This window comes from Dipodomys merriami, unplaced genomic scaffold (assembly GCF_024711535.1).
Source record: "Dipodomys merriami isolate MVZ:Mamm:240054 unplaced genomic scaffold, mDipMer1.0.p SCAF_7, whole genome shotgun sequence".
NCBI lineage: Eukaryota > Metazoa > Chordata > Mammalia > Rodentia > Heteromyidae > Dipodomys > Dipodomys merriami.
In genome coordinates this window covers 49,964,105-49,979,945 of record NW_027206290.1, presented here as the reverse complement: position 1 = coordinate 49,979,945, position 15,841 = coordinate 49,964,105, and the positions used below count along the sequence as shown (strand labels likewise).

General features: G+C 37.7%; 1 protein-coding gene across 17 annotated transcripts in view; it reads left to right on the top strand.

Moving 5' to 3' along the window:
* Positions 1 to 15,841, top strand: part of Lrrfip2 (LRR binding FLII interacting protein 2) — a 119,285-nt gene that overhangs the window by 48,423 nt on the left and 55,021 nt on the right. For 6 of the 17 annotated variants that reach the window (XM_070006602.1, XM_070006600.1, XM_070006606.1 and 3 more), the window contains 7 exons: positions 5,533 to 5,601; positions 9,599 to 9,664; positions 11,688 to 11,762; positions 13,721 to 13,768; positions 13,847 to 13,891; positions 14,998 to 15,045; positions 15,280 to 15,336. The exons of 8 other annotated variants lie outside the window; for them this stretch is intronic. In XM_070006602.1, coding sequence (XP_069862703.1) covers positions 5,533 to 5,601; positions 9,599 to 9,664; positions 11,688 to 11,762; positions 13,721 to 13,768; positions 13,847 to 13,891; positions 14,998 to 15,045; positions 15,280 to 15,336 — 408 coding nt within the window. The remainder of the gene's footprint in view (positions 1 to 5,532; positions 5,602 to 9,598; positions 9,665 to 11,687; positions 11,763 to 13,720; positions 13,769 to 13,846; positions 13,892 to 14,997; positions 15,046 to 15,279; positions 15,337 to 15,841) is intronic. 3 more of the 17 variants (XM_070006601.1, XM_070006604.1, XM_070006607.1) reach the window with 3 other exon arrangements.

Genomic DNA, 15,841 nt, shown 5'->3' with positions numbered 1-15,841 from the left:
CAGAGTGGTTGAACAAGTTTATAGTCCCACCAACAATGCAGTAGGGTTCCCTTTTGGCCACATCCCCTCCAACATCTATTGTTATTAGATTTCTTGATTATAGCGATTCTAACTGCTGGGGTGAGGTGGAATCTCAATGTTGTTTTGATTTCCATTTCTTTTATGGCTAGAGAAGTTGAGCATTTCTTCATGTGTCTATTGACCATTCTTATTTCCTCATCAAAGAAATTTCTCTTTAAGTCTTTAGCCCACTTATCAATCAGGCAGTTGTTTCTTTGAGGATTAACTAAAGAAGTGAAGGGCCTCTATGATGAAAACTTTAAAATCCTGAAAAAGGAAATTAAAGCAGAACTAAGGAAGTGGAAAACCTCCCAGGCTCCTGGATTAGGAGGATTAACATCGTGAAAATGGCAATATTGCCAAAGGCTATCTACAAATTCAATGTGATACCTATCAATATCCCAACCTCATTCTTCAATGAAATAGAAGAAGCAACCTCAAAATTCATATGGAACAATAAAAGGCCCCAAATAGCAAAAACAATTCTTAGCAGAAAGAACAGTGCTGGAGGAATATCAGTACCAAACTTCAAACTCTACTACAAAGCCATAGTAATCAAAACAGCTTGATACTGGTATAAGAGCAGACCTGAGGACCCAGAAATAAATCCACAGACCTATAGCCACCTAATCTTCGATAAGGGAGCCAAAAAAATAGAATGGAAGAAAGACAGCCTCTTCAGTAAATGGTGCTGGGAAAATTGGTTAACTACTTGTAGAAAACTAAAGCTAGATTCTTATATATCACCCTACACCAGAATCAACTCCAAATGGATCAAAGACCTCGAAGTCAAAGCAGACACCCTGAAAACATTATAAGGATTAGGAGAAATTCTAGAGCTCCTTGGCACAGGCCAGAATTTTCCAAATTTTCTTAATAAAGACCCAGAAACAAAAAATCAAAGAAAGGTTGGACAAATTGGATTGCATGAAACTGCAGAGCTTCTGCATGGCAAAGGACATAGCTAGCAAGATCAATAGAAAGCCTATGGATTGGGAGAGGATCTTCACTAGCCATACAATGGACAAGGGTCTCATCTAAAATATTCTTAGAACTCAAAAAATTAAATCCCCCATCTTTGCCTCTTAGCCTCCTGAGTATTGTGTTTCTCTTTCTGTCTCTCTCCCCATCTTTCTCCTCCCCCACTTCCCCTCCCTCTCCCCCTCTCCTCCTCTTTCCCTCTCCCTCTCTCCCTCTCCCTCCCTCTCTTCTTCTCTCCATCTCTCTCTCTCCCTCCCTCACCCTTCCCTCTCTCCTTTATTCTCCCCCCTCTCTCTACCCTCCTTCCCTTTTCCCCCTTTTCCTCTTACCCCTCTTACCCTGCTCTTGTTAGGGTGTGAAAGGCTTAAGATGTAGCCAGTATAGAACACTTGTCTTGTATGTGCCTGGCCCAGATTCCATCCCTGTACTACAAAAAGAAAAAGATGAGTATGAGAACTTGAAGATTAATAAGTTTTGCACCCTATAAGATAGTATTTTACTATCTGTGAGTTTATGTATTAAACATACTAAAGATGTTTAGGCTTTGCTAGAAGTAAAGCTAAAAGCTTACTGTTAACATTATTTCAAAGAAATACTGTTGTTAATTTTTAAGTACTTACCAAGACTCTTTGTTTGTGTACCAGGGTTTGGACTTGAATAGGCTAAACATACTCTACCACTGAATTATATCCTTAGCCCCTGATTAATTGCTTTTTGAAATAACATTATCCTTTCCATTAAGCTGAATTTTAAGTCAATTTATCCTCAGTAAAAATGATGGATTAATATATTGTTCTAAAATTTTTTACATTTAAACATGTAATTATAAGGTTCTATTATTTGCTAGTTACTTTTAATTTAATTTTTTTGTGCTCTTGGTTGGCTGTTTTTGCTCAAGGCTGGCACTCTACCACTTGAGCCATACTTTCACTTCCTGTCTTAAAATTTTTTTATGATCTATGTATTAAAAGTTATTAAACAAGCTGGGTGCTAGTGGCTTACGCCTGTAATCATAGCTATTCAGAAAGTTGAGATCTGAGGATCACAGTTTGAAGCCAGTCCTGGCAGGAAAGTCCATAAGACTCTTAACTCCAGTTAACCACCAGGAAACTGGAAATGGATCTGTAGCTCAAAGTGGTAGAGCATCAACTTTGAGCAAAAAGAAAAGCTCAGGGACAGCTCCCAGGCCCAGTTCAAGCCCCATGACTAACTAAAAAAAAGTCCTTCAACATTCAGAACATTTATTTGGTATATGAGCAATAGTGGTATCTGGCTATTAATCAAATACATTTATGGTTTTATGACTTATTTTTAGTGTGTTGGATTTTCCTTTTGTCTAGTTAGCATTTAGTATTACTTTGTTGAAAGTAACTTGCCAGACACTATTTGGGCTACAAACATTTCCTTAAAGAATAAAATGCTAAGTATATTTTAGATATGAGACCCTTGTCCATTGTATGGCTAGTGAAGATCTTCTCCCAATCCGTGGGCTTTCTATTGATCTTGCTAGCTATGTCCTTTGCCATGCAGAAGCTCTGCAACTTCATGCAATCCCATTTGTCCAACCTTTCTTTGATTTGTTGTGTTTCCGGGTCTCTATTAAGAAAATTTCAGCCTGCGCCAAGGAGACTTAGGGTTTCTCCTATTCCATCCTGTAATGTTTTCAGAGTGTCTGCTTTGACTCCGAGGTCTTTGATCCATTTGGAGTTGATTCTGGTGCAGGGTGATATATAAGGATCTAGCTTTAGTTTTCTACAAGTAGTTAACCAATTTTGCCAGCACCATTTACTGAAGAGACTGTCTTTCTTCCATGCTATTTTTTTAGCTCCCTTATCAAAGATTAGATGGCTATAGGTCTGTAGGTTCATTTCTGGGTTTTCAATTCTATTCCATTGGTCCTGAGGTCTGTTCTTGTGCCAGTACCAAGCTGTTTTGATTACTATGGCTTTATAGTAGAGTTTGAAAAAATTAAATCCCCCAACAACAAATCCTCAAAGAAACAACTGCCCAATAATAAGTGGGCTAAAGACTTAAAGAGAAACTTCTCTGAAGAAGAAAGAAGGATGGCCAATAGACACATGAAGAAATGCTCAACCTCCCTAGCCATAAAAGAAATGCAAATCAAAACAACATTGAGATACCACCTCACCCCAGTTAGAATGGCAAAAATCAAGAACTCTAATAACAACAGATGCTGGAGGGGATGTGGACAGAAGGGAACCTTACTTCATTGTTGGTGGGAGTGTAAACTTGTTCAACCACTTTGGAAAGTAGTATGGAGGTTCCTCAAAAGACTCCACATAGAGCTCCCCTATGACCCAGCAGTCCCACTTTTGGGCATTTACCCAAATGTTTACAAACAAGACCACACTAAAGCTACCAGCACAACTATGTTTATTGCAGCATTATTTACCATAGCTAAGATCTGGAACCAACCCAGATGCCCCTCAGTAGATGAATGGATCAAGAAAATGTGGTATATATACACAATGGAATTCTATGCCTCCATCAGAAAGAATGGCATTGCCCCATTTGTTAGGAAATGGAAAGACTTGGAAAAACTTATATTAAGTGAAGTAAGCCAAGCCCAAAGAAACATAGGTCCCATGATTTCCCTTATTTGCAATATCTAGTATATGTATGAGTCAAGCAGAAAAGGTCAGATAAGGTGATGTTAGGAAAATGAACCCTAAGATATATATTTTAAATGTTTTTTTTCTTTCATGCATTTGTTTCTAACGCAATTATAAGATTCTTTGTTGCTTTGTATGTCCCTCCCCCACAGTATAATCCCTGCTATCACTGTATTTGATGTCGGTATAATTTGTAGAGGGGAAGGGGAAAAACAAGTCCTTTAAATAAGGATACAGGTGGACCTGTTGCAACAATGAGAAGTACAAGTTGTCATGTCAAAAACAAACTTTACAACTGCGGGGCGGGGGTGGGGGTGGGGGGGGAGGATTAGGTGGGGGGGAAGGGAGGATGGGAAGGGTAAACAAAGGAGGAGGCTACAATCCTTCATAAGAAATGTACTCACTATCTTGCCCCTGTAATTGTAACCCCTCTGTACAGTATTTTCACAATAAAAAAAAAAAGAATAAAATGCTATACTTACCTCAAGTGATTTTTACAGCTGGGTAAGAAAAGAGTGAGGAGTAAAAGAAAAATCTCAAAGTCACTATCTGCCTATTTGCAGGTGACTATAGAGGTGAGATTGATCCCTGCTCTATTGACAAAGCCTCTTAACTCAAAAGAATATGATGAGCCGTGCACTCGTGGCTCATGCCTGTAATCCTAGCTATTCAGGAGACTGAGATCTAAAGATCACAATTTGAAGCCAGCCAGAAAAGTTTGTGAGACTTACTCCCGAAAAAGCTGGAAGTGGAGCTGTAGCTCAAATGGTAGAGTACCCAGCCTTAAGCTAAAACAAAACAAAACCACACAAAAAACTAAGAGACAGCACCCAGGCCCTGAGTTCAAGCCCCAGCACTAGTATTTTAAAAACAACAACAAAAGACTTATGAATTGGTATAAAGAATAAATTGATTTTCTGCGAGGAAAATGCAGCAATAATAACAGAATGGGGTCTTATCAATATCAAGTTTTAATACTTATATCGATTATGTGAATTTTTTGGGTAATTTTACCAGGAACTATATACACCAAGTAACTACACCAAGAAAATAAGAAGGTGGTGGTCGGGGATGCTCAGTGGGAATAAGTGAGGTGAATTTGATCAGAGTATATTATATGCATGTGTGGAACTATGATAATGTAACCCAGTTGTGCAGCAAATATATACAAATAAAAATGTACAACAAAAGAAATAGCTTTTTTTTTTTTAAAAAACATCTTACAAATGCTTGGTCACTGGCTTGTATACTGAAAGAGAAGACATTAAGGTAGAGTACTAAAATTAGAAAATAATGAAATGGTTTTGAATCACAGTGAGGACAATTTTTCTTTTTGGCCAGTCCTGGGGCTTGAATCCTGCCTGGGCTGAGGCACTATCCCTGAGCTTCATTTGCTCAAGGCAAGTACTCTACCACCTGAGGCACACTGCCACTTCTGGCTTTTTTTGAGTAGTTTATTGGAGATAAGAGTCTCATGGAGCTTCCTGCCCGGGTTGGCTTTGAACTGTGATCCTCAGATCTCAGCCTCCTGAGTAGCTAGGATAATAGGCATGAGCCACCAGCTGTTTCTTTTTGGCAGAGATTTTTAAAAAACTGATTATCTATCTATCTATCTATCTATCTATCTATCTATCTATCTATCTATCTATCTATCTATCTATCTATCTCTATTTTGTCTGTTTCCATCCATCAATCTAGTTGCTACTTATGTGGTATTTCTATCTATCTCCATCCATCAATCTAGTTGCTATTTATATGGTATTAATATAATGATATTAATATAATTTTGACATGTAATTTTTAAAACATACTTATAATTTTTATTTTGTTATCTACTATACTGTTTTAATTTCTGAAGAGCTCATCAAAGGATATTCCTGGGACACATTGGAGCAGAGCCAGTATACCCAAAAGGAGAGATGTGATGGTGTGTAGTGAAGAAAAATGTATTGAGTTTTACGCACTTATTGTTGATTTTCAGTGTCCTTGATGATTGTTTAACAGGCACAGTCTACTAAAAACTGACACTTTCTAGACTTTATGGCTTGCATGTTGTACTTTACTTTTTTTTCTTCATATTCTAGGGCTTTCACGGAAAGCTTCATGTTTGTTAGTTAGGTGCTCAACCACTTGAGCCATTCTGTCAACTACTTTTTTTTTTTTCCTGTTTTGTTTCCCTGTGAATACCTTTAGGCAAATTTGTTAGAGTTAATTTTTTTTTTCATGTCTTTCTTTTTTGTTGCCAGTATTGGGGCTTGAACTCAGGGCATGGGTGCTGGTCCCGAGCTTTTTTGCTCAAGACTGAGACTATACCACTGTGATCTTTCTACTTGTGTTTCCCTGTATTGCTGGGAATGACAGCTGTGTATCACTGTGCCTAGTCTTTGTGCTTCTTTAGTAGCTGTTCTACCATGCCTAGCCATTGAGCTAGATTGAGTTTTGTCCCATCACACCCCTTTACTAGCCTGCAATTCCTTTTCCTCTTCCAAGGAAGTGGCCCTATTTTGATTCTGCAATTATTCTCTTTAAAGTTTTATTGTGTTATTTGTTCTTGCCTCATTGGCTGTGTATTCTCTTTTTTCTAATTGTGGAAAGTGATGATGCAGAATAACATCTAGTGACATCTTTGATTATAGAATATTTAGAGTGTTTTGTGCTACAGTGTACTAAGATGTTACAGTAATCTTTTAATTTTTAAGTTTTTTTGTTGATACTACATTTGAACTCAGGGTCCACATTTAGTAGGCAAGCGTTTTACTACTTAGGCAGTACTTCCAGTTCATATTAATACTGGAAAAAAAAAAGGAGGGGTAAGATTGGAGACATACCAGTGTTTTTTAGAGGATTCTTGCTATGATGCTCAGGCTGGTCTCAAACTTGAAAATTCTTCTCTCAGCCTCCAGAGTAGCAGGAACTATAGGTATAGACCACCATGTCCGACACTCTATGTAAAGTTTTATTTATTCATCTCATTCATTCATTTCATTCATTCACTTATTCAGTATTGGGGCTCCAACCCAGGACCTATGCAGGTGCTTTACCACTTGAGCCATGCCCCCAGCCCTCCCATGCAGGTTTTTTTTTGTTGTTGTTGGTGGTGGTGGTCATGGGGCCTGAACTCTGGACCTGGGCACTGTCCCTCAGCTCTACAGCTCAAGGCTAGTGCTCTACCACTAGAGCCACAGCTCCACTTCCTGCTTTTTCTGCTTATGTGGTGCTGAGGAATCGAACCCAAGGCAAGCACTGAGCCACCTTCCCAGCCCCCTCACATGCAGTTTAAACATACAGTTTAGTAATAATTAATAATAGGAAGGAGTAGGAAGAAGCATTTTTATTTCAAATTTAATAGCTTTTGTGATTAATGGTTTTTGCATTTAAAGTAGTGCTATATTTTTAATAATTGCAAATGTTCTTTTTATTTGTATCCTGACTTTGGAAATAAAATCAACTTTTGCATTTTTCTGAATTCCAATATGATAATCTCAAGGATAGATCAAGAGTTTCATCATTTGTATGTAGTGCATGACTTTAAGCATGGACTTTTACCTATTGTTGCTAATCAGATTATGACTAACTTTATTCATGGGTTTTGTTACAGTTTTTGGAGGCAAATGTGTGGCTAATAAGGCAACAACTATTGTTTTGTAATTTTTTATTGTGATTAAGTGATTACATAAATTTGACAGTATTGTGAGATAGTGATACTTAAAGTCAAACACATTCGAACTTTCATGGGGCAGATTGTCTTTAATCGTGGTCTATAAAATTTGTGAATTCTGTGAGCTTTGACAATACAGTTATTTCTTCCACATAGGGTGGTGATATCTACAATTCTTTCCTTTTACTCAGTGTCAGCTGTACCCTCTTTTTCTCTCATTCTTGTTTTGCAATTTTGGCATAATTTATGATTTGGATAATTTCCCTTTAGAATTTTAGAATCAGAGCTGAAGATGTGGCTTAGTGGTAGAGTGCTTTACCTAACATGTGTGTGGCTGCAGATTTGATCCCCAGCACTAGTAGTGAAAATCCCCCCAAATCCCCAGCAAAACTTTAAAATGGAAAGAAGTCTAATGTAAGAGCTAGAACTTCAGGGTTAGATGAATTATTTGCTTACCTGGTAGAGTGCTTTACCTAACATGTGTGTGGCTGCAGGTTTGATCCCCAGCACTAGTAGTGAAAATCCCCAAAAATCCCCAGCAAAACTTTAAAATGGATAGAAGTCTAATGTAAGAGCTAGAACTTCAGGGTTAGATGAATTATTTGCTTACCTGTTTAAAAATAAGTTTGGTAGTAATATCTTTTCCTGTGGTGCTGAGCCACCCAGCTGACATATGCCCCTTCCCTCTCTTCTCTTCTCTTTCCCTATCTCTCTTGTCTCTCCCTTTTTCTTTTTGCTACTGTTGAGGTTGAACTCAGGGTATGGGTGCTGTCCCTAACCTTTTTGCTCAAGGCTGGTACTCAACCATTTGAGCTACAACTCCACTTCTAGGCTTTTGCTGTTTAATTGGAGAGTTGTCTTTTGGACTTTGCTGCCTGGGCTGGCTTCGAACTTCAATCTTCAGATCTCAGTTTCCTTGGTAGCTAGGATTAGAGTCATGAGTCACCAACATGTAGTTCTTTTCTTTTTTGAGAGCCATGTTTCTGCTACAGCAGCACATGTGGTTTCATGTTATATGTTACAAGCTAGCAGGTGTGAGGTGGCTAGACAAAATATGTATGGTGACATGTATAGCGATAGCTGACACTTGAGACATCATTGATGTCTCAACATTTTGGCTTGATTTGGCATGTTATATTTGTGAAGAAAGTTAAGCAGTAGCCTGTGGGGTTTTTTTGTGTGAATATTATATTAGTATATTGCCACTGTTTGTAAAATGTTTACAGTTATTTATGAAATGAAACACATATTAGACTAGGTGTAGTAGTGCACACATGTGTGTAATCAGGAGTGATAGAAGGGCCAGCCCTGAGGAAAAATATGAGACCTTATCTGAAAAAAACTAAAGCAAAAAGGAGGGTTGGAGGTGTAACTCAGTGGTAAAGTACCTGCCTAGTAAGTGCAGAGTCCTGAGTTCAAACTTCAATACTTAAAAAATATAAAAGGAAAAAAAGAAAAACAAATTTTAAGGAACAGCAAATGTTAATTTTCATGATTTAGCTATGCATGTGTAATGGTTTTTCTAGAACAGGGAGTCTGTTATTGCTTGGGCTATTGATAGGCTACTTTTATAGGTGTATATTCTCTTCAGGTGAGCATTACATACCCATTTTGGATCTCTTGCATACCAGTTAATCTGTTTAGCAGTATTACTACTTTTTGTCTTTTTATACACATGACTTTCTACTCCTAGAACTTAGGCATTTAGACAATCTTCCAAAGACCCTTCTAGAAGATATTATTCAGTAATTCTACTGCTACACTTGACAGACCATACCATGTCTTATGATTTCTTCCGCATCAGAACATACTGTAGGACCTCTAACTTGAGGAGTATCATCTTAGATAGTAAAATGCTCTATGTTCATGTTCTTTATTTTCTCAATCTTGCTTTTGACATGTAGATAAGAAGACTATAGGAGATACAGACTCACTTATCTGAAACTTCATAAAGGAGATAAGGGATTTTAGTAGGATATAGGGCAAAGGTCCACACAAACATCATCTGGTTCTAAGTCCAAATGAGTTTTTTTGTTTTGTTTTGTTTTTTGTTTTTAAGCTGTCCAGACACTAAGCTGGCATGGGAGAATGATGTGTAGAGAGCTCACATAAATTGACTATGCAAGTGCAATGAATTACTTACTAAACAGTGGGAAATGGATTGCATGTAGACTATCTCAAACAATCCTGTATGTGTAATTTTAAGATGAATTTTATTTTAAAAAATTGCACTGTGTGATCATTAACTTAAACTATTTACTTCTAGAATCATTCCTCTTACAGTTCCTCTTATGGGAAGAAGAGATATTCTGGTTCACCTAAAGACCCATTGGTTAGTTCTGTTGTGTCTTGTATCATGGTTGTTACTTTTAGTTAACTTAATAAATTATGACTGCTTCAGTGTACTTTTAAGGCATCATTGAAACTCTGTATGCTGAAAATGACTGATAAGAACCTTACTAAAATAATTTGGTTCTATTTGCAGATTCAGTAGCAAATTAACATATGCTAACCCTAAAAGCTAGTTAAATTAGTAAGGTCTCTTGAAAAGCTCATCATTTATGAACTGTCCTTGATTGAATAGATTCAGTGAAATTTTTTATTTAGGACCATGGAATGTATTTTCTGATAGAAACAATAAAGTATATAAGGGTAGAATTGTATGGGATAGTATACAGAGCCTTGTGCTTGCAAGGCAGCACTTTGCCATTTGAGATTCTCCCCTCCACCCCCAGCCCCTTAAACTCCTTAAACTCCTGGCTCTTCCTTCTGAGTTACAGCTGGGATTTCTGGTGTGAATCACCTCCACCACTGGCCACTTAACAGCAGACTCAATATAATGTAATGAACGGTTGAATAATATGCTTTTTATTCCAGTCACCTTGCTGTTTACTTCTGTGGGACACAAATGCTATGAAATACTGTGGACACTAGCAATACCTTCTTCCTGCTCTATTGCCACAGTACTGGCAGTATAGTCCCAAGGTCCCTATTAATTCAGGATTTCTGTGAGAGAAATGTGTAGGGGGTGGTGGAAGCGGGGGGTGACTGTTAGTAGAAGGGATGAGGGAAGAAGGGATATAACTGAGGGAAGAGATCTTGGCAGATGAGGTATTAGGAATTGTGAAGAAAGATGAATCATGGTGCCTAGCTGAGAGTGTGAATGGGCAATTCTGTAGGAAGTCAAGGCCAAGAGTAGTAGAAGGGTAGTAGTTAGGAGTATCCTTGATTACAGTGTCAGTAGTGGAGACTTACATTTTTAATCTTGAATGAAAAAAGGATGGCAGAGAAGCTGGGAAGAAGTTTTATAGGTGATTGCTTTTATTCAGGTAACCACATTTATTCAGGTAACCACATTTATTCAGGTAACCACATTTATATGGAATGGTCTGCCTTAGTTTATAGCTCAAACTGTATTTAATGCCTTCCTTTTTTCCTCTTCTCATAATCTAATTTGACCAATTTCTTTTGACAATAGTACTGAGAAATTTGGTAACAAATAATTCTAATCATTTTTGTAGCTTTGCCAAATGGATTATAAAAATAGTAATTCTTTAGTTGTCTTAGATTCTTAATTAGGGCATGAGAATAAATCACCTATTTCCATTTCATTTTATCTGAATGCTTGTCTTATTTATTTTTGTCAGTCGTGGGCTTGAACTGTGGGCCTGGGTGCTGTTCTTGAGCTCTTCAGCTCAAGGCAAGTACTCTACCACTTGAGCCATAGCTCCACTTTTGATTTTCTGGTGGTTAATTGGAGATAAGAGTCTCACAGACTTTCCTGCACGGGCTGGTTTTGAACCGTGATCATCAGATCTCAGCCTCCTGAGTAGCTAGGGTTATAGGTATGAATCCTCAGTGCCTGGTTGGCTTGTCTTTTTTTTTTTTTTTTTTGGTCCGGTCGTGGGGCCTGAACTCTGGGCCTGGGTGCTGTCCCTCAGCTCTTCAGCTCAAGGCTAGCGCTCTACCACTTGAGCTACAGCGCCACTTCCGGCTTTTTTCTTTTTGCTTATGTGGTGCTGAGGAATCGAACCCAGGGCCTTGAGCATGCAAGGCAAGCGCTCTACCACTGAGCCACCTTCCCAGCCCGGTTTGTCTTATTTTTTAAAGTAGTAAAAGTTAGTAATGACTTGATTTGAATCAGTTTAATTTTAATTCAAGTCTTTCTTAACTTGAAAGAGTGGTTACTTTTAACTTTTTGTTTAGTATGATCCCATTGCTTTAAAAACATTGTTTTGAAGTTCAAGGTCCTTGGTCATTGTAATATTTGAATTAGTATATTCAAATTTCACTTTGTATGCTGCTAGGTCAAAACCATTTAATCTGAGAAAACTATTTATTTTTGCTTTTTGCAGAGTGGCCTCTACTATGACCAGAGAAACTATAGCAGTCTTAAACATAGTAAACCTACCTCTACCTACTTCACTCGGGTTTGTCAGAAGTTTTTTGACTTCATGTGTCTTACCCACTTTTTAGCACATTTCTAATCCCTCGTTTTACATTTTGACTGCTTGTAACTAATCTGTGAATGATGGTGTGTATGTTGGTTTTAGGTAACTGAATTCATGTAGTCTATGTGAGTATGCCTCTAAACAGTGGCAACTATTGAATAACCATGTTTGTAAATGAGTACTTTAAAAACAAAATCTATTTTTTTGCCAGTCCCCGGGCTTGAACTCAGGGGCTGGGCACTGACCTGAGCTTCTTTTGCTCCAGGCAAGTACTCTACCACTTGAGCCACAGTGCCACTTGTGGCCTTTTCTGTTTATGTGGTGCTGAGGAATCAAACCCAAAGCTTAATGCATGCAAAGCAAACACTCTACCACATTCCCAGCCCCTAAAAACAAAATCTTAAAGAAAAGATTTAAGCATAAAAAACCTGGGGTTTGAGGTAGGGCTCGGGTTGTAGAACATCAGCCAATGAGTGGAAGTAAGCATTAGATACCCAGTTGAGTCCAGATTGGGACCAAAAAAACTCAGAAAACAAAAAACAAAACAAAAACCCAAAAAAACACTCAAAGAATTTCATAGTTAACATCATAACATCACATCTGCATTTTCTTTATCACATAATTTATTTGTCTGTTCCTTTAGCTATCAATCCATCTTTTAATTTAAAAAAAACCTAATTACTATTAGAGATGTTTTACTCTGTAGCCCAAGCTGGCCTCAAATTTGTGATCCTCCAGCCTCTGCCTCCCAAGTGCTGAGAGGCATGTGCCAACATACCTGGCTTTCATCTTTTTTTTTTTTTTAATGTATTTCAAAATAAGTTGTAGGAATCGAGCAATACACTTCATGACCAGTACCCTTTATTTAATTATAGAAACTTGTTTTTTCAAGGCATTTCACATACATTTGAAGCATAATTATAGTTATTTTAATTACTTAAAATAAGTTAGGGCTTAGGGTATAATACAAAGTGATAGTAATAGTACTTATGTACCTCATGTTAGGTCATGGGTTCAGTCTCCAGCACTGGAAATAAAGATTAATTTACACTTCTCTTTTTAATTTTTATTTTTCAAGGTTAGTGTTTTACTACTACCATACCTTTACTTTCAGCTTTTTTGGTGGTTAATTGGATATAAGTGTCTCATGGACGTTTCCTGTTTGGTCTGGTTTCTAACCATGAACCTGAGTAGTAGCTAGGGCTACAGATGTTAGCCTCCAATGCGCTAGGCTGCCATGGTGCTTTTTTATTTATTTATTTTTTGGGTCCGGTTGTGGGGCCTGAACTATGGGCCTGGGTGCTGTCCCTCAGCTCTTCAGCCCAAGACTAGCACTCTACCACTTGAGTCACAGCGCCACTTCCGGCTTTTTTCTTATGTGGTGCTGAGGAATCGAACCCAGGGCCTCGAGCATACAAGGCAAGTGCTCTACCACTGAGCCACCTTTCCAGCCCCCCATGTTGCTTTTTTAAAAACAAATATTTTTAGACAAAAAAAATACAGTTAAAGAAAACCCAAACAGGGCTGGGATGTAGCTCAGTGGCAAAGCGCTTGCCTAGCAAGTGCAACGTCCTGGGTTCGATCCCCAGTACCAAAAAAAAAGAAAAGACAAAAAAAAAATACAGTTAAAAAAAATAAAAAAATATATTAGGTTCACACTTCACATTCTAATAATAATCTTCAAGGACTAATAGACTATAGACACATTGTTAGAAGACTGTTCCAAATGTTTTTCTCCCTTACAGAAGTCATTTAAGAAAGTTTCTAATGACTTTTTAAAAAAAATTCCTGTGTTAACTACCTGAAGACTTAAAAACTACAGGAAGCCCTTAGAAGTTGCTGATGAATTATGGTCTTTCTTCATGATGAGACCAGGTTTTTTTTTTTTGTTTTTCTTTTTTTGCTTATTTATTTTGTTTTGCCTTTTTTCTTTCCAGTCTTCTTCCTTGTATAATGATCCTTTGGCGACATCTAAGAGTAACAGGGTTAGTATATTTTGAGAAGTTGGCTTCAGATTTGGCTTCAGAGTACCACTTTTTCTTAATAATTCACTTTTTTCATAGGCTTCCCCAACTACAAATTCTGGTCTGCTGAGAAGTACCAGTCTGGTTTGTATTTTCCTCTTTCAGTGTGTGTACTGCTGATGGGATAACTGTCATAGCGCTAATAACACTGTGGCTTGACAGCTTTCCTTCAGAATAGTCAAGGTCAGAGGCCTTTAATGTCATGTAAATTGCAGAATGTGCTACCTATATTCAAAATACAAAATTTCAGGGCATTAAAAATAAGCATGTTTTTTTGCACTAAGGCAGCAACTGCTGACTATTGATAGTCTTTGTTTAGAATCTATTTGGAAACCTACAGAAAAGGTAGAATGCCTTCACATTCACTTACTCACCATGAAGGAGATGGCATATTTTTTGGAGGGTCAGCTAATGATCTTGGTCATGTGCCGTCTAGAAAAGCAAAAGCAATAGCTTGTGCAATGTGTGAGTTGTTAGTTGCTTTCAAGGTCTTTGTTGTGTTGTATCTATGCCATTAGACTAGAACTCTGAAATTATATAACTTGATTTCATTGCAACAATGGGCAAAAAATGTGTTCTGTACCTGTTTCCATTCCTGTTCTTTTTCTTCTTTGAAAAGAATAAATTCTCCTAGTTTTATAACACAGTTTTATAACACAGTTTTCTGTAATAAGTAATGAGGCTGATACAGCAATTTGTGTCACTGTTACAGCCTTAGAATCTTTACTTTGGGAAACTTAAAAAATATAGCTCTTTCCTATCATCCTAGCTACTCAGGAGGCTGAGCTCTGAGGATTGAGATTCAAAGTCAGCCCAGGCAGAAAAATTTGAGAGACTTTTTTTTTTTTTTTTTTTTTGTGCTGTTTCTGAAGTATGAACTAGGGCTTTGTGCTCTCCCTTGACTTTTTCAGTCAAGGCTGGCGCTCTACCACTTGATCCATAGCCTCACTTTTGACTTGTTGCTTGTTAATTGGAGATAAGAGTCTCATAGACTTTCTGCCCTGGCTTAATTTGAACTTCAGTCCTCAGATTTTATCCTTTTGAATAGCTAGGATTAGAGGCACAAGTTACTGGTCCTTGGGGATTTTTTAAAAAAATGTAACTGTGTACTGCAAAAAAAAAAATGTTAAGGGTATTTTCCAAACACTCTTGATACTGAATAGGTAAATGGTATTTCTTTTGTTCTTCAGGCGTCATTGTATGATGGTGGATTATATAAACCTTATGGTTCTCGAACTGTAAGTCTACTTTGGGATGTTGCGAAAAGTGGGGAGATGTAAGGGTAACAGCTTACTTACAAAGATAAATGATAACCATGCTTCAGGGTATCCCCTTACTCTTGAGTGATATCAGGGAGATCATGTAGAGGTAGTTAACTACAGTTTGAGAGTTGGGGTCGTTAGGTGTGGAGTCATTAATGTGTTCCCAAAAAGGGAATTGTTATAAATCCTTTCTTCTTGGAAATTTTATAGCCATCTGAATACAGTTATTATTCATCAAGAACAAGTTCAGCACGAAGTAGTCCTGTGGTGAGCTGTCTACTTTCTTTGCATCCTTAATAGAAGCTTTTAGTTGTTCTCATTGATTTGTACTCACAGTTTAGAATATTCAAGATGTGGTGTTTTCTCACTGTATTGTGCATGGAGTATGATGCTTTTTAACGCACAAAATCAAGTACTAATTTGTTTTAACTGGTATTCTTGTATGAATGCAACTTAGTACATATTTTTTTCCTTGCTGGTCTTGGGATTTGAATTCAGGGCCTGAGTCCTGTTCCTGAGCTGCTTTTGCTCAGGGTTAACACAGTATTCTACCATTTGAGCCGCAGCTCCACTTCGTACTTTTGGTAGTTTATCGGAGATAAGAGTCTCATGGACTTGAATCCTGCCTGGGCTGGATTCAATCCATGATCTTCAGATCTCACCCTCCTAAGTAGCCAGGATTATAGGTAAGTCACTGGCCCTGGCTACATAATTTCTCAAATACATCTTGAGCCAAGTGATTAGACAATTTTTAAAATTTTCTGTTGTTACT